Source organism: Ornithodoros turicata, chromosome 9, assembly GCF_037126465.1.
Source record: "Ornithodoros turicata isolate Travis chromosome 9, ASM3712646v1, whole genome shotgun sequence".
Classification (NCBI taxonomy): Eukaryota; Metazoa; Arthropoda; class Arachnida; order Ixodida; family Argasidae; genus Ornithodoros; species Ornithodoros turicata.
In genome coordinates this window covers 33024519-33046471 of record NC_088209.1, presented here as the reverse complement: position 1 = coordinate 33046471, position 21953 = coordinate 33024519, and the positions used below count along the sequence as shown (strand labels likewise).

The 21953-nt window shown below is 47.2% G+C and overlaps 1 protein-coding gene across 3 annotated transcripts; it reads left to right on the top strand.

The window, feature by feature from the left end:
* Positions 1-3207: 3207 nt before the first annotated feature.
* Positions 3208-16613, top strand: LOC135368681 (mucin-22-like). 3 transcript variants are annotated; one of them, XM_064602124.1, is made up of 24 exons: positions 3208-3330; positions 3473-3594; positions 5417-5553; positions 6821-9341; positions 9390-9490; positions 10093-10159; positions 10221-10379; positions 10436-10504; positions 10861-11048; positions 11111-11278; positions 11346-11429; positions 11791-11900; positions 11986-12214; positions 12992-13090; positions 13159-13236; positions 13290-13399; positions 13821-13879; positions 13942-13993; positions 14052-14116; positions 14950-15053; positions 15121-15180; positions 15345-15452; positions 15788-15843; positions 16379-16613. In XM_064602124.1, exons 1-24 carry the CDS (start codon positions 3269-3271, stop codon positions 16479-16481), a joined length of 4911 nt encoding a protein of 1636 aa, XP_064458194.1. In that variant the 5' UTR covers positions 3208-3268; the 3' UTR covers positions 16482-16613. The 3 variants fall into 3 exon arrangements, with proteins under 3 accessions (XP_064458194.1, XP_064458193.1, XP_064458195.1); XM_064602123.1 differs by having other exon boundaries at positions 14052-14119; XM_064602125.1 differs by lacking the exons at positions 15121-15180; positions 15345-15452; positions 15788-15843; positions 16379-16613 and having other exon boundaries at positions 14052-14119; positions 14189-15042.
* Positions 16614-21953: the final 5340 nt, after the last annotated feature.

Genomic DNA, 21953 nt, shown 5'->3' with positions numbered 1-21953 from the left:
TGCCTCAGTCCTCGTTCCATTTCTCAAGTGCGTTCTTGTGTGTAAGTTTACAGGAGGGAATGGGTTATATAAAATTAGAAGGATGAGGCTCGAAAACGGTGTACCCCGATTCTTCGATTCTTTAAAAACACCTGTTTTCGATAACCGTGAACTTCATTTCTTGACGATTTTTTTGCCGAACTTAATGTTGCCAAAAAGTAGCCAGTCAAAATTTTGGCAGATCTGCTGCCGAAATCATCTGTCTAGAACTGAGGCGACGCACCTGGTATACGCAGGTGGCCGGGTGAAGAAGAGGTGTACGAAGGCAGCTATAACAATACGCGCATGGAGACAGCGTGGCTGCCGCTAGCAGACTTTCCTTTGCTTCATTCATATTGCCTTATTTATTCTTTCTGGAATTGAAGGATGGAATTGAATTGGAATGCCAAGCCGTTCCAGGAATGGGAATTGACCAATGCTCTCTACTCCGAGGAATAGAGAGGAATGGAATTAGCACATATATCCATTCCTCGGAATTGAATGGGCTACCTAATTCCGCAACCCTGTTCCACGTACATCCGATAGCATCATGCCGTACCAATGACAGCACCCATTCACCCCTTGTATTGAACCTTACTTCGTATCGCTAGATGCCACGTGTGGGGATACAGTTAACCAGCAAAGAACTTCAGTTTCATATGTGCGAGATTCACGGACCCAGGAATATGGCCTGCCTGTATCGAGGCGACATTCATAAGCGAGTTGTGCAAACGAATGCTACTAAGCAGACGCGATATGCAAGTACCAGTTCCGTCAGAAACACGAGCATCGCAATTCCGCAACACGCAGAGTACAGCCTGAGGTAACACCAACAGCAGTTCACTTGCGACGTTGCAACGTGTTCTGTCGCCTGCCTCATGTGAGCACACTGATGATCAATGATTCCATCGTCCTTCAATGCCCAGCCAGTTTCAAATATTCTAGACAAAAGCTTCCCATACTGGACCTTCCAGGGAAAATCTTTCCTCACCGGCGTGGAGTCCATCACCGTGCTGTACACATCCTTACTGGTCGCAACGTTACTTTCGAATCCCATCATATCGCACGGTCCCATCTCAGAGCCGATGTAAAAGTGCGTCTTGCGCGCAACTAACTCCATGCAGCTCACGTTTTCTGGTTTGATCGTTTCCGCGTATAATGCCCTCCCCAAGACACCCAATGTGTTGCTCTTATTCCTGGACTGTTCCAGTAAGGACTCAACGTAGGATGTCTCATCAACACAGGGCAAAAGCCGCCCTGACACAACTGCAGCTTCGAGCTCATCAATGGTGTATTCTGCTCTCCAACGCACGCCAACGCTCACGCTAGACGTGAGCAAGCTCTGGAAGTAGATAGATAGTGAGAAAGATGCCAAGTTCCAGGACGCGACAATGATTCGGCTCTTTGTGCACATTCTCTTCCGCAGGGAAGCAGAAAGTTGGAGTAGGCAAGCGATAAGAAATAATAATACATCCGAAACTCTCTTTGAAAGGCTAACGCGATGGTCTCTATCAGTCAGACAAAGCACCGCTAGACAGGCCGCGACAGACAGAAGAAGCGACAAGATGTGGGTCTGAAACGTCCGGAAGAACAGCCCGAGCGCCGATTCGGTATGCATTATCTTGGGCGTGAAAAAGAGGGTTTGAGCGTAATGTAACACGCTGGGAAAACAAACGACAGCGAACCGTTCTTCCGTGTAGATGATGCTGACGAACATTATGTCAACTAACTTACCGGTGAGGTAAGGTAACCAGTCACCGCGAATCACCTGTGTGCTATGCGTAGAGACGTTTAAAAGGTGCAACGCGTCGACGATAATATCTTGGTCGGGAATGGTGCAAAAGTTCTCTATGGTGTCGTGGTTAGCATACTCGCATCCAAGAGTGAGGCTCTGATGCGCCATGTCGGTCCAAGATTGGCGTTTCCACGCCGTTGACGTGTAGGGCCATGCCATTTCGATCAAGGTCTGGTGCTTCACCGTCGTTAACAGTTCTTCGCTGCTCAAAGTCCGGCGTTGATTGCAATTCCGATAGGTATCAGCAGAGTAATTTACGATGTTGTGGCCGGTTGTCTCATTCTTACCCACGACAATCAGAGCGCACGGAAGGTAGGTCAGCTCGTCGATGCTTCTCACGTCGTATCCACCTTCAGAATGGATTATCCAAGTGACGAGTGGAAGGTATGGAACTTCCATTTCGATTCGAAAGAGTAAATCGTGGTTCACAATGGCACTCGGCAATAAGACAGCCGCTCTGACGCTGGAGTTGCCTTCCCTTTTCAATGTGTCAATAAAAGCACTCCAATGGCCACACCTGGTGTAAGTTGCGAAGGACGCGTTATAAATCCATTGTTCAGCTTCAAAATTATCCAAGCAGATTGTATAAACTGATGTATCCCCGCTTATCCAGTGTCGAAGGATGTTCATCAGCGAAATGCTGGACTGCATGTTGCTCTCGACGTGCAGTAGCAAACAGGTTATTAGGGCAGCGTAAAGCACACGGCTCATTTTTGGACGCAGCCGTGCCGGCGCTGGTATATACCTCAAAAGGATCCAACAATGTCAAAGATGGATTTCAACGCAAGCGCTTCGCATGAAACATGCATGACAACAAGTCGATGCCAGACACTATTCAAATGCGAAAGAGATCGCACAATTTCGCGAGGGTTTCGAAATGTCTGGTTATAAAAGATGCAAACGTCAATTCCTGCACTCGAAGTGCTAAACATTGCTGAAGTCGGAAGCAGGATGCAAGAAAACTGGTGGAATCTTGGCAGAGGAAACATGACCTCGAGCCTGAGGGCAACGAGACTGGACGAAGGAGCGCACACGAACTACGCGAGTCGAAGTCAAGTCGAGTCGTTCATGTTTTTTTTTTTTTTTTTCTGAACATTACAATGCAGCAAAGAGTCACATAGCTACGTACATACTGCGGTGTAAAGTAGTACGGGTCAATGCATAACACTAGATGTTGAATTCCAAAAACATTCAGCATATGAACCTAATTACGCAGATGTCACCTCGCACCATAGAGAAAGAGTGCCCAACACTGTAGTGTAGTTGCTTCTATATTTTATCTTGTCACCAATTCTTCTTTTCCAACATATTAAAATCGACGGCTATCAGCAGAGTGTCTGTTGAGAAAGACAGATTTTCACGTGCAGTTCTTACACTGAGGAAGAAGACGAACGTGCAATTCACTCGCGTTCCACGAGCTTATCGACCTACGGACGTTGTGAGCGTATTGCTCGAATGCCTGCCACAGCATCGTCGAAGATATTGCCAACGTACAAGATGCGCACTGAGCAGAGGAGGTACGTAAGCATGAGGACGTCTATATACGTTCACGCCTGCCCTTGTGTGCTGTGCTTTTACCAATTCCTACCACGCAGGCCTATAAATTTAGCGTATACATAGGGTTGCGTTGCAAGTTTTTCTTTCTGCGCACAATTTCAGTGACTTTCCACTGTCGGAAGTCGGACGCCGGCAATTTCTGCGCTATGGAGTTGCGTTCGTACTGGTTCTTGGATCACTAGTGCTGGGAGCTGTCTTGGTCGTACAGAAGAGCTACCTCGTAGGTAAATGGAGACACGCAATCAAAACCACTAAGTTCAGCTCGCATTAGAGTTAACTTGAACGCCATTCGGGCCTGCGAACCCTGGTGGTGCTTTGCAGAAATAACGGTGGGCTCTCTCAGGGTCGCGCTCTTCCTGTTTCGCAGGCAGCTTCAGGTGAACTTTGACGCGGGCTGTACGGCATTGTAGCATATTGTATGGCATGATCCCGTTCTGGCGGTAACCACTCGACACGGCTCACCCATGAAACTTTTATCGTCCATGACCTTTGTTCTTCGTTTGTTTATTTTTTCGTTAAGACAGTAGGGAACGTTACGGAGAAGCCACCTGGTGAAGATCTTGGATTATACAAACTGTTATTGCGACTTTCGTCCCTTTGTGCTATCTCTTGCCTTTACTTGTGGTGGAATTGTGTCGCGCCTTATGTCATCAAAATCGAGTAAAAGATAAAAATACGTAAATGATGACGTAGAGATGTAAAATTATGAAAGCTGAAATATGCAACACCAACCCGCCATATGCTTCGTTATTCATACGAGGTTGGATCAAATATAAACGAGTTTATTTGTAGTAAGAAATAAACCAAGTGTGCATTATACATTATCAGCGTTGTGTCAGCAGCCAGTTGCGCACAAACTCTTCTACCGCGTCGTCGTCGAATCGTTGGCCTCCCAGTGCTTCTTTTAGTTGCCCAAGCAGGTGAAAGTCACAAGGCGATAAGTCACGGCTACAGGGAGGGTGTTCCAGTGGCGTCCAGTCCATTTCCCTTAATCTTGCACAAGCGACGGCTGCAGTGTACGGTCTGGCGTTGTCATGGAGGAGAATTGCTTTGCGTGTTGGTGGGTCACGCGTTTTGCTGCCATAAGCAACTTTGACCTCACTCAAAGGTTCACAGTAATATGCAGCGTTGATGGTGCAAGAAATCAATCTAAAAAAAACAGTCCCCCTCCCCCAGAAAAAAGAAAAAGTTGCAAGCACCTAGGCACCTAGCCAGCTGACAGCCGAGGCTTTGCTTTGCCAGGGGCTTTCGTTTCCAACCTCGTCACGGTCTTATGCAGGGCAAACTCCTTATGCCAAATGCCAAATTCCTTATGCCAGGCTAACACATGCGGCCTTGACAGTGTTCCCAAACTGTGCCGTCAATCTGTGCAGAATTTCGGTTGGTTTCACATCCTCACGAGCAAGAAACTTTATAATACGTTGCGCAATGGGCGGGTGTACCTCTTTCTCAACATCGTATGACGGACCCCTGGGGAACGGTAGGCTCCTCACGTAACTACTGACCCACCTACCAACCACGTGCGCAAGCGGCAGCGCCAATTGATGGAACGCGCTCTACAGCAATGGATATACTATAGCAATGGGAGTGATTTCCGCCATCTTTAGTCGGGCAGTCTCATGCCCGCACCGCGTAGTGCGTGCGTGGGGGGGGGCACCCCCCAGGCCCCCCACAATCTGTGCAACCTAGCCTGACCTAACCTAACTAAAATGCGCTTATCTGACCTAACCCAAGGTTCATACCTTTCGCAAGATCTACCCATCCAAAGTCGTTAGGCTTAGCGTGGCCGTGTTTTTCTGTGGTTCAGATGGTGTTAATGAAATGCATATAAAAAAGGTTCCAGACCACAAAATTTTATAATTCTTATGTTTTTAGACTCTGTATATGGTCTTCTCTCACTTCCATGCATTATTTCACTTTTCAACACTCACCAACTTTTAAAAACCACCAGTCCTACTGCTATCGTACAGCAGTCTCGTTTATATTTGATCTACCCTCGTAGACTTTAAGTTATATATTCTACTCAAGTTCTTGTGCACATTCTAGATACGACTGTAAGCAACCAGACTGTGCACATCAGCCGCATATCAGAGAGCTCCACTGGAGCGCCGATGGCAGCAGATCTAGACGCCTTAAATCTCAGCATGGTGGAGTTGGGAGAACAGCTGTTTCAAGGATCTACTGTAAGTCTGTAAATTTAATGCCGTATGTAGTTCCGTATCTGGACCAGTCCGTACCTTAAAGCCGAAATACGTGTCGCGCATGTACATACACATCTCTTTTGTTGTCTCACATATTAACCTAAAGGTGCAGGGTCACCGTTTACTTTTTCTACGTGCTACAACATTGTCAAATTTTACCGTAAGAAATTTCCCGTGTGAAACTCTGAAAACCTTCAGAGGGGTAAAGTGGCCTTTTGCTGGAACTGCCATCATGAGCGACGCCACCGTGGTCGGGTCTGTGGATTCATTTTGCCCACCTGAGGGTTCCGTGCGCCGAAACCTCGGTACACGGCCCACCACGTTTAACGTCCCTCGCGGAAGAGGGCGCGTCTGAGCAATTATTTTGTACCCTTCCACCATGTTGCCACCGTCCTCGGCCGGGTTGGAACCCGCGACCTTTGGATGAGCGGGCGGACACGTCACCGACTGAGCCACCGAGACCGGCGAGTGAAAATATGGGACATGAGGGACATGGGACCTATTAGATTATAGCGACCGTGTCATACGGACCACTTCCCAGCGCCGCGTTTGGAGACTAGCGGTGGCGCTACTCATCGGCCCAGTTATTGCTTCCTTAATTTCTATAGTACTCTGTACTTTAGCTTACCTTAGTATTTTTGTACAAGCGGTGGATGTCCCACGACAGATGCTTCCTTGATTATCGTCATCATTCTACACGTTTTCATAGGAACCGTTGCTGTCGTCTGCTACGCTATTCGTGCGTTCGCTCCTGCGCGTTCACAATTAAAATTTTCATCGTCCGATCATGATGCAGATCTCGCGGGCCGCTGAATAGCGCCCCTAGCGGATCGTGTGGATGGGCTTCTCATTGGGTTTGCCGATTATGATATGGTCGCTATAATCTAGTAGGTCGTGGTTCGAACACTATGTAACAACCGGTGTTAACCTGTTGACAACGCGCATTCGACATATTCGGTATATTGCGCAAATATATTCTAGTTCACTATATTGATTCTGCTGACCAATGTGGATTTTTAGCAAAGCAATAGTCACACCTTCAGCAGGCTCGAAAGGCGCGTCGTTAAATGCTGAGGATCACTTGTTGCTGCCGAGATATTGTCAGCTCCCCAGACGCAGAATTTCCTCGCTCTTGCGTTGCAAAATGCGCTTGTTTGTACGCACATGCCTATGTACATGTTCACATTTAACACAGTAAGAGTTCAAGGAAGTAGCGCCTATCTGACACAAAGTCTGGCTTTATCTGCAGGAGCTCCCACGGCTCAAAGGAGGACAACTTCATGACTTAGCATGGATGGCTCGTCAACAGCCAGTTTCCTCATCCAGTGAGAGCACCAGCGTTTCCTCATCCAGTGAAAGCACCAGCGTTTCCTCGACCAGTGAAAGCACCAGCGTTTCCTCGACCAGTGAAAGCACCAGCGTTTCCTCGACCAGTGAAAGCACGAGCGTCTCCTCGACCAGTGAAAGCACGAGCGTCTCCTCGACCAGTGAAAGCACGAGCGTCTCCTCGACCAGTGAAAGCACGAGCGTCTCCTCGACCAGTGAAAGCACGAGCGTCTCCTCGACCAGTGAAAGCACGAGCGTCTCCTCGACCAGTGAAAGCACGAGCGTCTCCTCGACCAGTGAAAGCACGAGCGTCTCCTCGACCAGTGAAAGCACGAGCGTCTCCTCGACCAGTGAAAGCACGAGCGTCTCCTCGACCAGTGAAAGCACGAGCGTCTCCTCGACCAGTGAAAGCACGAGCGTCTCCTCGACCAGTGGGAGCACGAGCGTCGCCTCTACCAGTGGGAGCACGAGCGTCGCCTCTACCAGTGGGAGCACGAGCGTCGCCTCTACCAGTGGGAGCACGAGCGTCGCCTCTACCAGTGGGAGCACGAGCGTCGCCTCTACCAGTGGGAGCACGAGCGTCGCCTCTACCAGTGGGAGCACGAGCGTCGCCTCTACAAGTGGGAGCACGAGCATCGCCTCTACAAGTGGGAGCACGAGCATCGCCTCTACAAGTGGGAGCACGAGCATCGCCTCAACGAGCGTCGCCTCAACGAGTGGGAGCACAAGCATCTCCTCAACGAGTGCGAGTACGAGCGTCTTGTCATCGACTAGAAGCACGAGCCTCGCCTCAACGAGTGGGAGCAGCAGCGTTTCCGGAACGTCTGCGAAGAGCACAGTTTCCGGGACGACTGGGAAGAGCACACCTTCCGGCTCAACGGGAATGAGCACACCTTCCGGGACTACCGGCAAGAGCACACCTTCCGGCTCGACGGGGAAGAGCACACCTTCCGGCTCGACGGGTATAAGCACACCTTCCGGCTCGACGGGTATGAGCACACCTTCCGGCCTGACGGGTATGAGCACACCTTCCGGCTCGACCGGAATGAGCACAGTTTCCCGGACGACCGGAATGAGCACAGTTTCCCGCACGACCGGGATGAGCACTGCTTCCGGACATACCGGGATGAGCACTGCTTCCGGACATACCGGGATGAGCACTGCTTCCGGAAATACCGGTATGAGCACTGCTTCCGGAAATACCGGTATGAGCACTGCTTCCGGAAAGACCGGCATGAGCACTGCTTCCGGAAAGACCGGTATGAGCACTGCTTCCGGAAAGACCGGTATGAGCACTGCTTCAGGAAAGACCGGTATGAGCACTGCTTCAGGAAATACCGGTATGAGCACTGCTTCCGGAAAGACCGGTATGAGCACTGCTTCAGGAAAGACCGGCATGAGCACTGCTTCAGGAAAGACCGGTATGAGCACTGCTTCAGGAAAGACCGGTATGAGCACTGCTTCAGGAAAGACCGGTATGAGCACTGCTTCAGGAAAGACCGGTATGAGCACTGCTTCCGGAAAGACCGGTATGAGCACCGCTTCCGGAAAGACCGGTATGAGCACTGCTTCCGGAAAGATCGGTATGAGCACTGCTTCCGGAAAGACCGGTATGAGCACTGCTTCCGGAAAGACCGGCATGAGCACTGCTTCCGGAAAGACCGGTATGAGCACTCCTTCCTGGACGACTGGGATGAGCACAGCTTCCGGAACAAGTGAAAGGAGCAGCGCTTCCCCAGCTAGTCAAAGCACCGGTGCCAGTACTTTTTCTCCCGGAAGTAGCGCAAGCGCTTCCACAGGAGTGTTCACTATCCCTTCCTCCACAGGAGGTACCGCTGGTCCCTCAGCACCGGGCAGCACCGCAAGTCGTTCATCTCAGGGCGGTACCGCTAGTCTTTCATCTCGAGGCGGTACCGCTAGTCTTTCATCTCGAGGCGGTACCGCTAGTCCTTCATCTCGAGGCGGTACCGCTAGTCCTTCATCTCGAGGCGGTACCGCTAGTCCTTCATCTCGAGGTGGTACCGCTAGTCCTTCATCTCGAGGCGGTACCGCTAGTCCTTCATCTCCAGGCGGTACCACTCCCGGCAGTTCAGCTAGCCCTTCGCCTCATGGTGGTACTGCTGGTCCTTCAGTTTTGACACAGGAGAGTACTAGTAGCTCTCCGAGCACGCCTGCTATTGCAAATGGCTCGAGCAAAACCGCTAGTCCAGCTTCTGACGAATATGAAAATGTAACTGCAAACCCAACAAGCGATACCAGTTATACGATTTCGTCAACAGAAGAGTACGAAAACATATCTGAAATTCCTACAACAAACCATACTGGTTATACAATACTTCAAAGCTCAAGTACTGCAACTGGAAGTAGTGCCATTGGCCCTACTACAAATGCTAGTGCAGCATGGCCTACTACTACGTGGAGTTCGGAATGGACCAGCGCCACAGGTACGAGTGCTTGGATTTTTGACAAAACCACTAACCAGAACGTTATAGCTTCAGCTTTTTCAAGCACAACGTCCGGTCCTCCGGCTTCCGCCAGTACCAGCATGGCAAGCGGGGTCACAGGAATGACATCGATGTCTACAGGCATCACGGTATGTTGCTACGCTTCGCACAATGAGTAGTATGCGTCATGCTCTGGAAGGGTCTCTTCGTGCTGCACGAGGTAGCCACAGTAGCGCTCGTTAACGTCCACGTCTACAAGCAGTCTATGCGATAATGCTGTATTGGTTCGTAAAAATGTCAGATCAATGCCACCAGGCCCATAACACAAGCAGTGATATTATATTGAAAGAAAAGAAAAGAAACTCAAGTTAGGTGCAGCACTCAGCGACACCTATACTTCAAGGCTCCTTCAACATGAAAGCCATCCGAGTTGATTCTCTACCATATGAACTAAGGGGTATCCACGAAATGCTACCCGTGCTTTGCCGTATATTAAGGATTAATTAGAAAATTCCGCTGAACATTATGTTGATGACCCGGCAATTGGAAGTAGTCGGATCGACGATCATTTAGCCACGTTCTACCACTTGTAGAAGTTGTCAAAGAACCAGCATGAAGTGCCCTTCTAGTCAATCTCAACCCCGACCGAAAGAAAAATAAAAGTGCGCTTAGATGGATATCCATAGGGAACGTAATTTCGACACGTTGAAGGTGGTTTAGTGCAGCGTAGTTGATGAAGGAATTGTTTCAGCCAGGGGCCTCCAAGCCGTTTCCGACTGATTTCGAGTTGTGCAACACGTCCTTCTGCCTTGGTGAAGGTAAGTGCTGCAGCAACAGGGTGTTTGCTGTTTTTGGAATCACCCACTTACTTTCGTGTAGGGTCGAAACTAGCAGACACCTTTAATTCGTCTGACGATCCCTGCAATAATTTTTACGGCTATGTATGCGACAAAATGTGGGGCAACACAAGTAATTTACTGGATTCTGACACGATGCTCTCGATGGAGATCGAAAGCAAAATAAAAGCTGTCCTGGAAGGTGGGTTGCCGTCTGCTTGCCGAACTGTAGTTTCATCAAACGCTGTTTCTTCTCAGGTTCCCTTACAATAGGTGGTACTTTATCGCCTCTAGTAAACCTGTGGAGCTCGTGCAAGTCATCGACAAGTACGTTCCTGTTGCTTTTTGGTCGTGCAATTCGAGGCCACAATGCTGTTTGTCTTGCCCGTGCCCACGAGCATGTACTACGTACTTGCTACCGTTAAATAGTATCAGCTCCTCGAGGTGTATCTCATCCCAAATCTCTCCAGTATGTTGCAAGCGTATTTATTTCGAGTAACAAACACGTGCAGCGTATGGTCCCTCTTTAAATACGATGTTGGAACATTTTCCAAGGCAACCAAGGCAATATGGGCTGCAGAACTACTGACAGGCGGTTCCAGAACAACTCTGTCGCAAGCAGTACTGGCTCGTGGCACATGTCCTGTCTCCATTTATCTCTGATCACCGGCAACATTCCGCAGGTACCCCACCACCATCGAACATGTCAGCCATATTTTCGTCCTTGGGATTCGACTGTTCTAGAACACAAGTGACGTCAGACATCGTCCTGGATACAGTCGCGGAGGTAATGGGCAAACTTGGCGTAGCACCCCTGATCGTGTTTGAAATGCATCCAGATCCCACTAACTATGCGCTGCGCACAGTCTCCGTAAGTAATCGTCTCCCTACATACATCTCATTTCTTACCGAAATTATTTACCCGTTATTTAGTTGGACGAGCCAAATATCCTGTTAAGTCGGAAGATGATCAAAAAAGACAAAATTGCAGCTAAAGCAGAGTTCACGAAAAAGGTCTGCTTGTATGTGCGGCTTACGAAAGGAAAGCCTGACTCAACTCTTTGCGGACAGATAGCCGATGTTGGCCTCATGGTAGCGGAGGTAGGTACTCTTTCCCTAAAGTTCGAATTCGAACGAATTCTGCTACATTGATAACGCCTTACCCCAGGGAAGCACACTGCATGTCCACCCAGCACGAAGAGCACAAGACTATGAATACGTTATGTACTATCAAATAGCGCTTCTGAAACAGGTAAGAGACTGAATAATGTATCATATGGAGGGCATCGAAACACGCTTGATCATGGCTGAATAGCTGAATTCAACCAAGCATATGCCAGCATGACGCAAGGAGGTGGTATGCATTGGCTGGAAATGACCGTAAGGGAGACGTAGGGGGAGTATATGCTCGCTGTATTCAATCCTGCTGATGAAATACACCTAAAACTTATCAAAGAATGTGTCTTGCTGCCAGAAATGTTGTCGCTATAACGTCGCCAACTGGTTGAAGGTTCGATTAACACGGATGTGATAGAGCAATTTCCATGCCTTACTCCTGATGCCTCACATAACGAGCTAGAACAACCAATTCACCAATGCCGGTATTCTCGCAGCTTATCAGCAGTGTCGTGACCTATCCCATTCTCACCTCCACGTCGAAAGTGTTTCTAAAGTCGCCTTACTACATTAACACCACGTTGATTCACTTGTTGACGTCCAGCCCGTAAGTATCCATTGCTACACCGCACTGCCTTTTGTACAACGACAACAAGAACGTACATGACCTATGCACGCTCTCTCTTTAACAGGATTCCTCTGTATCATTACGTGGGCTTTCATATGATGGTGTTCATGGCACCCTTCCTTGGAGTTCGAGAACTGTTTGATGTCACTCTGTTCACCTTGACAGGAAGACATTGGAGCTCGCCTCCTAAATGGAGGGTTTGCCTCCACTTGACCAACGAACTTCTGCCCGGTATTATGACCGCGGCTTTCCAAAAGCCATTGCAGGATGCTCAACAGTTCAAAAAGCTTTGGGTAAGTATGGCCTGGTCACTTTAGGTCGCCTGTATGAACGGTAAAAGGTAGCATCTTTATTCGATATGTAAACCTATTCGATTTGTAAAACCATTGCCATTTTTCAAAGACTGTCCGTGCACAATAACGGTGCACAATAAGATGCACAATTATTGCACAATCAACAAACAATGGATGCATGAACAAACACCGTAGCCCACTTCCGAATTGTTTGTCCCCTCTTTTCAATAAATAACCGACGGGTACTTGAAGCCCACGAATAGGCTGAAAACACCAATGGCTTACAAATCGAATAAGGATGTCTACTATGGCCCCTGGACTGCCTGGTAAAAAGCAGGGGAAATCGTTTCTTTTGCGTTCTCTTCATGCTGTTTGTGGGAGTTCGCCATGGTTGATATACCGCATCCTTGGCTTGTTGGTATAAACACACCTTGTGGAGATCAGAGCCATAGGAACACGGACAGTACAATTGGCATACACACGCGCACACACACACACAGCTCCGGACTGCTCGTGTTGGAGGGCCACGTGGTCGCCATGATCTCACGACTTCGTATTTGTACTGGTTTCTTCGTGTTGCAGAGCAAACTTGTTGACAGTGGAGCTAGGGTGTGTGTCAGCTTTGTACCATTCATGTTAGTACGACTCCTCGGGAATTCAGTCCACCGTGTCTAACAGTAGGGGTCTCCAAGACGTTTGTCTGAAACATATAGCACTTGCCTTTCTTGGTAAGCCTTGGCTTAAGCCAACACTGAGGTTGTCTACCACTGCGTACAGGCTGACGTGATGGCCGAACAGGTGCGGAGCGCCTTTATAGACAAAATTCCCAGCGCATCGTTCCTTGATGAGTGGACCCAATCCATCGTCACTGCTAAGGTACATGCGCTACAGATATACCGTTCTTCACCGTATGTAACACGCATATTTTTTTTTTTTTTCACCAGCTGAAAACCACTCGTATCTATACTTACTTCCCTATGCACATGGCAACTGGCAGCAATGTTCAAGGATACGTCAACACGGTGAGTCCTCTTCGTGTTCTATGATCTCAAATTTTAAGACTCCTCCTTTACAGTTAAACAACGCAGTGCCGTTCCGTAATGATGCGTTAGATTATTTCCTGCGAATCACCAAGTACGTCGCAAACGCCTGGAAACGAAAGGCGGCACTCTATCACAACGGAAGGTAAGGTTTTGAATCGTATACCACGCAACGAGAGGCCACAAGGTGCCGAAGCCAACGGTACTTCTCAGTGAAACGTGGTTTAATATTTATCTACGTGGGTGAAAACGACCTACTAAATAGAATCATAGGCACCCCTTCCCAGCGCCGCATTTGGAGGGTAGCGGTGGCGCTACTCATCGGCCCGTTTATTGCTTCCTCAATTGCTATAATACCTTTTGTATTTCAGCCAACCTTTAAGATTTTTGAAGAAGCGTTTGCACGACTTCATGCGAGCTTTCATGTGAACTGTTCCGACACAACGAGGAGTTCGAGAAACGCTGACTTGGCGTTCACGGCCATCACTATCACTCTCACTATCACTATAGGCATGCGGGACCATACCATAGAATGTACTTTCAGAAAGTACCTTTGTACGTTTCAGGTGGAGAGGTTCCATATTCGATACAGATTGTGAATATATTGTATTGGACCAGGCTATCTGTGAGTTGCTCAGTCTATTATCAACCCTAACGCAGCAGAGTAAAGTAAATTTTTCGTTACAGATATACCGGTGGGATTATTCGATATTTCCATACCCACTTCAATGAAAGAAAAGTAAATGGGCACCGATGTTCTCTTGAGTATTTCACTTTGCGCTCACGTTCGATTTCAGTATGTTCCACATACCAAGAATAGCACCGCGGATTGCAGCATGTATTTTTGAAGCAACATTTGAAGGTGGTAAGTTCATATTTGGGTCATATCTCTGGAACATTATTTACCTATAGAGCCTCTTGCGCCTCACAACAGAGTAATCGCCAGTCCCTGTAAGTAGCGTGCATACATGCGATTTCTCTTAGTAACTCTTATCTGTTAGTGTACTGTTTTCTGAGGAGCTATCGATAAACAAAACACGTTGCTCCACGACCAACACTGATGGCTCAACAAAAAATGAACTTGCAACAACAGGCATGACACGTCGTGCTTAGACCACTAATCTGTCGAACTCTGCTTGCCATGCAGGCTGTGGCGTCGGACTTTTGACGGCATTGATCATTTATGACGAATTCGTGTGATCATTTTTCAGATCCAGTGTTATCATTTTCGTGTTCCAGCCTCAGAACATCAGCAGTCATGTTCGCTAGGCCAAAGTGAAGGAATCCCGAATGTTCGCGTGGCGCTTTCCGAGCGCCCGGAATTTCCCATCTAGCACTTTTTTCGCCCGGCCGCTTTCCGACCGGGCAGCGCGTTGCCCCACTTTATCCGGTGTCGTCACATCCGCACTGCAAGGGTGACGACGGCCCGCATTGGCCCGCACATCAGAGTTCCCGTGGGTTAGCAGACGACGAAACCCGATGAAGAACGATCGCGATGTCCCCTAGCGTGATCCAAGCGGCTAAATCCGCTAGATTCCTGGCACTGCGTGTTCGGGTGGGAACGGTCACGTGATCCAGCGCGGGCAATTTCCGAGCGATTTCCGAGCGCTGGGCCGTGTTGCCATGAAATGATCACCCGAATTCGCCATTAGTGCATTACGCAGTGAAATGTACGCGCGTCTTTTTTTTTCGCAGCTGGTTATTACTATCACCGTGAATTTTCGTGGACAAAGTCCAGTTACGACGGCTACCAGCAAAAGGTCGACTGCTTGGGCAAGCAGTACGACAAACAGAAAAATGTAATTAATGCTTTTAAGATGCATCGAAGTGTTAATTCACGGGTCCTTTATTCTTTTTCTTTTTTAGGAAACATCGGGAATGTATTTGCGCGTAGCGGATAATGCAGCGATTTCAGTTTCCTACAAGGCAAGCTCATGGCCACGTCTCGTGAGCCACTCATTGTTTGATAAGCAATGTACTGCTGAATAGCTTAGCGCTCTTGACTTGTATAGCATGCATATCTAGGCTTCTTTTCGCTGTGACGACACGTCTGATCATCGCAGGTTTTACAGCAACTGTTTCTTCTGCAGGTTTTTGAAGAGCAACTATTTACTGTTCGCTACTTCGAGAAAGACTACCGTTTACCCGGGCTGGAAAACACAACTTCGAGGCAACTGTTCTTCATAAACTATGCACGGGTAACGATTTCCTTGCAATACGTACAGCCTTAAGCAAGAAGTCGTTCTTTTAATGAACTGTCACGTACGCTCGGCTGTGGCACACAGATGCAATTAAGCCCCGGGGTTACGTCAACATATGTGTCTATCTTGCAATGAACCTAGTGATCAAGCTCCTTGAGCCATAGAACAAATCAGTTTTGTTGAGCACGAATGCTGTGTTTCCTAGTTTTCTTAACTACCCTTATTTCATAGTTGCCAGAGCTACCGGTAGTAGAAAGTAACTATTAAGGGTTCACTAAGTCCAGTAGTTAATAACCAGTGACCTCGACTCATATTTCTTAACATGTTTGCAGGGTTATTGCCAGAGTCCTCCAGCTGACCCAGATGAGTCAATGCTTGTTCAGAGAAGGTGAATATGTTTACATCGAATATGTCCAGATGACTTCCAGATAGTCCGGTCCACAGTCCTAGGCCTCCCGTGGACGGAAATAGGTGGTGGTGTTCTTGTGGACTTAATAGTAGTATATGGCGTGGCCTGACCTGATCTGGAAAGCCATTGAAGAATTTTTCCTTTTTTGGAGGGGGACCAAAAGGGGAACTGTCCAAGGAGAGTGATTAAACACCTGACCATGTACTATTTCAAGAGCGTTGGAAGCAGCATGTTTTTTTGAGTGATGCTTCTGAAAACCGCTTGAAATGACCTACCCCCTCACAGGTCATTGTGAGCAAGGAAATCTGCATACCCTCGACTATGTTACGTAGAATTTTTTTTAAATCCTACTTCTCACCACCACTAGAAGTGTAGATAATGGAGCCAAGGCAGCAGCAAAACAAGTCATGAAGCTCGGATATGTCCTTCATATCAACGAATGAATGTTCTAGAACTTGCCTTGGTAGTTGTGCCACACCATCAGCTGCATTGATTTCTTTTCACTATTTTCTAGCGTGAACATTCCTCTGATGAACAGCTTGGAGTTCAACGAAGCCTTCAACTGTCAGCCGAAGTCCGGCATGAACCCTGACGTTAAGTGTCAAATCTGGAACTAACTGGAACAAAGACTTGTACAGACAATCATCTACATTTAACTTTTGCGTGTGTCACTTGTTGTTATGCACTCACTGTATCAGCTTTGGAACGCGAGCACTGACGAGAAGCGAAATATATCGAATGTATGCAGTTATCGTGGTTATTCAACGTGATTTCTTTCCTGGCTCCGATAAACATCACGCGTAGCGATGGGTTATCACCCAGCAGTTGCTGGTTGTCATCCTCGACGTACATCGTTATAGATAGTGGCAGCAACAACTGGTCGTGATGCCATCATGCACTCACTGAAAACAATCAACCCAGAAGAGCCCGGTGCAAGTGTGACGCTGTATAAAGGACAGAGCTATAGCTGTTCAGCATATTAGCATGAAGGACAAACGTTCCGAGGAGGCAAAATATTCTTTAGGTTCCGGAAAAAGTGTCTGGAGGGCGTCAATGGTTTCATTCGGACACCGTATCGCAGTCAATGAGATATCAGCAACGTGACTCAGGCACTCCAAAGGAATCTCGCGATTGACATGTTTTCGGAAACTGTTGCAAGTTGTTACAAAGACGTTGGCACGTGAACAGTGGTAAACTTCGTTACGTTCTCAAAATACCGATAGGAGGGCGTATCATGTGAGCGAGCCGTCACGTAGCCAGGTCGTGCGGCCTGTCTTCTCAGGGACTGCTTGATCAACGGAACGGGTTTGAAGTGTCAATTCTTTCGAATTTTAAATCTCACTACTTTGCTCATTTAACATCGACCCAAAATTCAATTCATTTTTTATTTCACCAATCAGGGGTGGAGGCACGGACAAAAAGCTGTAAAGTACAGCTTGACGATGGTCCGGCCACACGGCGCTGGAGTATTTTCTAAATACTGTGTCCCCTAAGGGAATGTTTTATTTGCCACATGAACAGGTCACAGAGCGTAATTTGCCACCAAAGTTTCCACAGTCACTGTAGCCGTGACAAGCTATATACTGTAAGGTCATTTATAGCACTCGACAAGGAGTAAACAGCAACATGTGAACGTACACACGGCATTGTATGCAAATCACCTCCTTCAAACCTTTCCATGACATGACTAGCTCATTGTCATCTGCAGAATCAACGTTTGCCCTGCAGCGAATTCTAACAATTATCGAACCACAGTCCACCGGTCCACAGCCAAGAGCTATACTATGAACCGTGCGATAAGGCAAGGCCGGCGTGCTTCGTCATGTGAAGCATGAGTGACGATTTTGCGTCTATCGAACGCATTGTCTTTGCCTATCTTTCTCCCTAAGAGGCAGACCTTACGCACCATTATTATTGTTCTCCCTACTTCACATCGTATGGTCATCGTATGGTATAATGTATATGGAACATATATTTATTTATTTCTAATACGTCAAGAGCCCGAAGGCCTTATACATAACGGAGGTGGGCACACGGTAAGATATAGAAAAAATCAAGAACGCAGTACATGATGAAACAGATATTTGGCAAGATTTGACGTGCTTTTTGTTGTTCTGCATCTTGTCAAATATCTGTTGTCAATGTACTCTGTTCTTGATTTTTTCTATATATAGGTTATATAGCCCTTTGTAGAGTAACTAAATAGCCCTTTCCTCACTCGTTGAAATGACAACGTTACTGTTTACTCTGGTGTGGTCCTTGCAACTCAGTGAGTATTTGCAATATAGGTGCGACATGCATTCCAAGCTGTTCATCAGTGATATGCACTTTTTCTTGATGTCTTTACCACCATCTCGCTGTCTCAGGACAGTAACAGGAGATGCACAGATTGGTGTGCGATGATAAAACGGCTGGTTTGCTTAGTTGTCAGGTAGCTCGCAGTAGCAAGCCAGCTTGTCTAGCTGACCTCTCCTTAAATTTCCCATAATGAAACGAAAAAAAAACGGCTGGCTCCCCCATGATAAGCTAACAGTAGGTGCTGTTCATTTGCACGCTTCTGTCGTGAAACTCAGGCCTCGAAAAATAGCGAGATGACCGCTCTTCCAAATTATAATGGTGCCGTGATGTTACACGTAACGCTCGTCCGTCTATACAGTATGGCGACACGTTGCACGTGCCGCAGGGTAGGGCTGCGGATAATTACGACCACCTGGGGTTCTTTTGACGTGCGCGCCGGGAATCTCCGACACACGATGTTTGAAGCAATGTTTTCCTATACCCCACATTGCTTATTGTCCTGGGCCCGATGTGAACTCGCGATCTTGAGCTCAGCAAGCCAACACGTTACCGCTGAGGCTACCGAGAATAACGATGCCGCTAATTAAAGAGCCATCCTCATAAGCTGAATTTTAATCGGTTCTGATACTACGGGCGACCTGTGATGGTGCACTCACACGATACCGAAACGTTGAAAATGAAAATCGCGACATAGTGGATATGATTTATATTTGATTAATTGAGCCGAAACGAGAGGAATGGCACTCCAGTCGTCGTTTCGACTTTGTTGTGCTGGGACCATTCTATGATGGAATTCATAGTATAGAAACTCTAACATACATGCTTCATTGACTGACATAAGCCCCACTGATTATAGATTCGTTGATTATATGTTACGACATGTTATAGCAAGATAATAGGACTGATGAATTCCACCTCACAGTGTATGACATTGTGGTGACTGTGCTCCCTCTGCCTCCTCATCCTTCGGAATGAAGGTTCGGAGGTTCCCAAGCAATGTTTATTATCTTTATTATTGGCAGCAACATGAGAAAATGTCAACTAACCAGCATATACTTTTTTCAATTTTCAATTTTCAAACCTTGCGCCGGGGCCGTTTTCTCCACATCTTCAGGAGAGGTATTCCTGAGAATTGCCATCTCCCTCCCTCCCTTCGGAAAAAGATCATCCCGGTATTTTGTGGCGTCAGCACGAGAATGAAGATTATTCTCTAGTCTGGAAACCTAGCACACCAAAGCAATGTATACTGTACCCTTCAGTCATATTTCAAATTAGTTATCCATTCCCGTCCTTCATCTCTCTTTATACTTCCACTTGGGAGGCCTGTTATCATCCACTGCGATAATTTCGAGACTCTAAATCCACGCTAATGCCACCCTAGCGCGCCAATTTCTCAGCAGAGTTTTGAAAAGACCACGTGACCACTGACACTTTTACACATATGCTTGTTTCCCGAACCACGCTCGATAGGTTACACTTGAAACCGGACAGCACGTGATCGTCAGCTCTACCGACAGAAAAATCGTGCAGCATGTGATAGCTTTAAGTGGATGAAATCTTTTTTAATGTAGACACATGAACTCAATGAGATCAGAAGTCTCGTTAGATAAATCTTTCCTTTTGTGAGTTTTTATCTTGGGACTCATTATCTCATCTTTCCTTTACGCCTTTCGCGACTTTGCGAGCGACCAAAAAGGCAGAGACAGTGTTGTAGAAACGTTTCTAAAAGCTTTTAACCGAAAATCTAACCCTTACAAAAAGGCATTACAATCACTGAAATCTACCAGCCAAGACATATTTCATGCAAACCGAAGAATTCCTCGCGACACTATATGCGATATTAAAAATGCGTGGGGTGTCCCATAGAGACTGCAGGCCGCCGTGCCTGATTACGACAGAGATTGCCACCAAGTTTTGACGTCACCTCAATGACCGATTACAGGTGAGGAAACACAAATATATGCGACTATTTGTTCAAGGCAACTGTGTCTCAGCATTGTTCAGCATTTTACGTGTGGACTATATCAGTCAGACGATAGATAGTAACGCATAGTGGCTTGTGTGCTCTTATATTTAATATTCTCTGCCGGTCACATTGCTATGTACAATACAATTAAGTTTACTACAACCTGGAAAACCAAATTGTGTGCATGTCGCAAGGAGATTTGAAGAGCGATATTGTTTTATCGCAATCTGTCCCGTCAGTGCCATACGCACTCTGCTGTTTTGTGGGGTCGTCCTGAAGAAGAGTGGAGACAGGTCAAAGCCTGGGATGGAGAGGAAGCGTTGTCCAAGTTAAAAGAAACGTTAAGCACCACACTAGGAATAAAATGAGTAATTTTAGCCCTTTTGGGGAGCAAAGGTATTGCCACAAAAATTAGACCCTTCCGGGAGTAAATGAAGAGGACTAAATTAATGCCACAGAGATATAGGGCACAATTTCGTACTATTTTTTTCTTCTGTGTGGGTGGAAAATTGCTCAAGTTGTACAGCCTTATTCTACCGAATTCACGAAGAGCACATATTTACGTATATATAGACTGCTGCATTCAGGAGACCATTTGCGAAGTTCAGTGACTATTTGCAGTCCTGGGTAGTAAATGTCTGGGGTTAGGGGACAAATATGGGGACTAATTGCTGTCTAGGGGACTAGAAGCTGCAATTACTTCCCATTTTATTCCTTTCTTCTCCTTCTTTTCTTGGAGCGCACTGGTGTAGGTATATGCTGTAACTACGTGTAAGTGTAGTCTACGCTCCGTTATGCTGGTATATGTAGCGTCAATCCAACCTGGACTACATTCAGGTAAAATTATAGAGGAACTTCGAAGTTTACATCGCGCCCGAATGTCACTGTATCGCCAATGTCTTCTTCCGATGACCTAGTAGGCCGAACGATGTGCAGACGGAAGTACACCACGCATCGTCAACTATTCCATAATAAATAGACATGCCGCTCCTTCGCTATGGGACCCCTGTATTTTCACGTACTTCGTCTTGGCCTCTTCGATGAACAGGGGCTCTGATAACGCATAATATACGTAAGCTAGTAAAGACAAATATCCCTGAGACACATGACTGTCTCATTAGTTCATCGAATGCGCCATGATATGGCTTTTACAGCGCAGTGGCGTTACCGCTTGAGACAAGTTGACTCTCTCCAATGCTGTCACTGCAGTGGTGTAGAAGATCTAGAGCACATTCTTCTCCGTTGCCCACACCTTCGCTTCACGAGCTGGACTCTCGCCATCTCTCTCTCTCACAAAACTGCTTAGTCCTTGGCCACATCCAGGCCACCAACGCTCTGCCATCAAATCTCTCTTGACCTTTCGGGATACCATATAGAACTTCTATTCTTATTATGGAGGGGCTCATTATTTCATTCCCCGCATCACTATACCAGCAATGGGGTAGAGTATTGCCCCTGGCGATGAAACTTCCCATTCATCATCTAGCAATAAAGTTGCTTGCTGTTGAAGCATGATTTGTCTGTGGCATCACTTCTTCCCAAGCGGAACGAAGTTCAAATGCACGTTGGCTAGGAAAAACCCTTTTACTGGACGCCCACCCCTGCGCTCTCGCATTTTCGCTACATTGTATTGCTTGGGTATTTTCCCTTTCTGTTGCCGTTGTCCACGAGCCAGACACGCCTCCTTTCGCTCCACTCCAGACACTCCTAGTCGCTACACTGATAACGCAAAGGGTCCGTGCTACCCTGCAGTGTTGTACTTCCGTTGCCGATATGATGGTATCGCGATACCGATACTCGTTACTTGAGTAAAAAATAGCGAAAT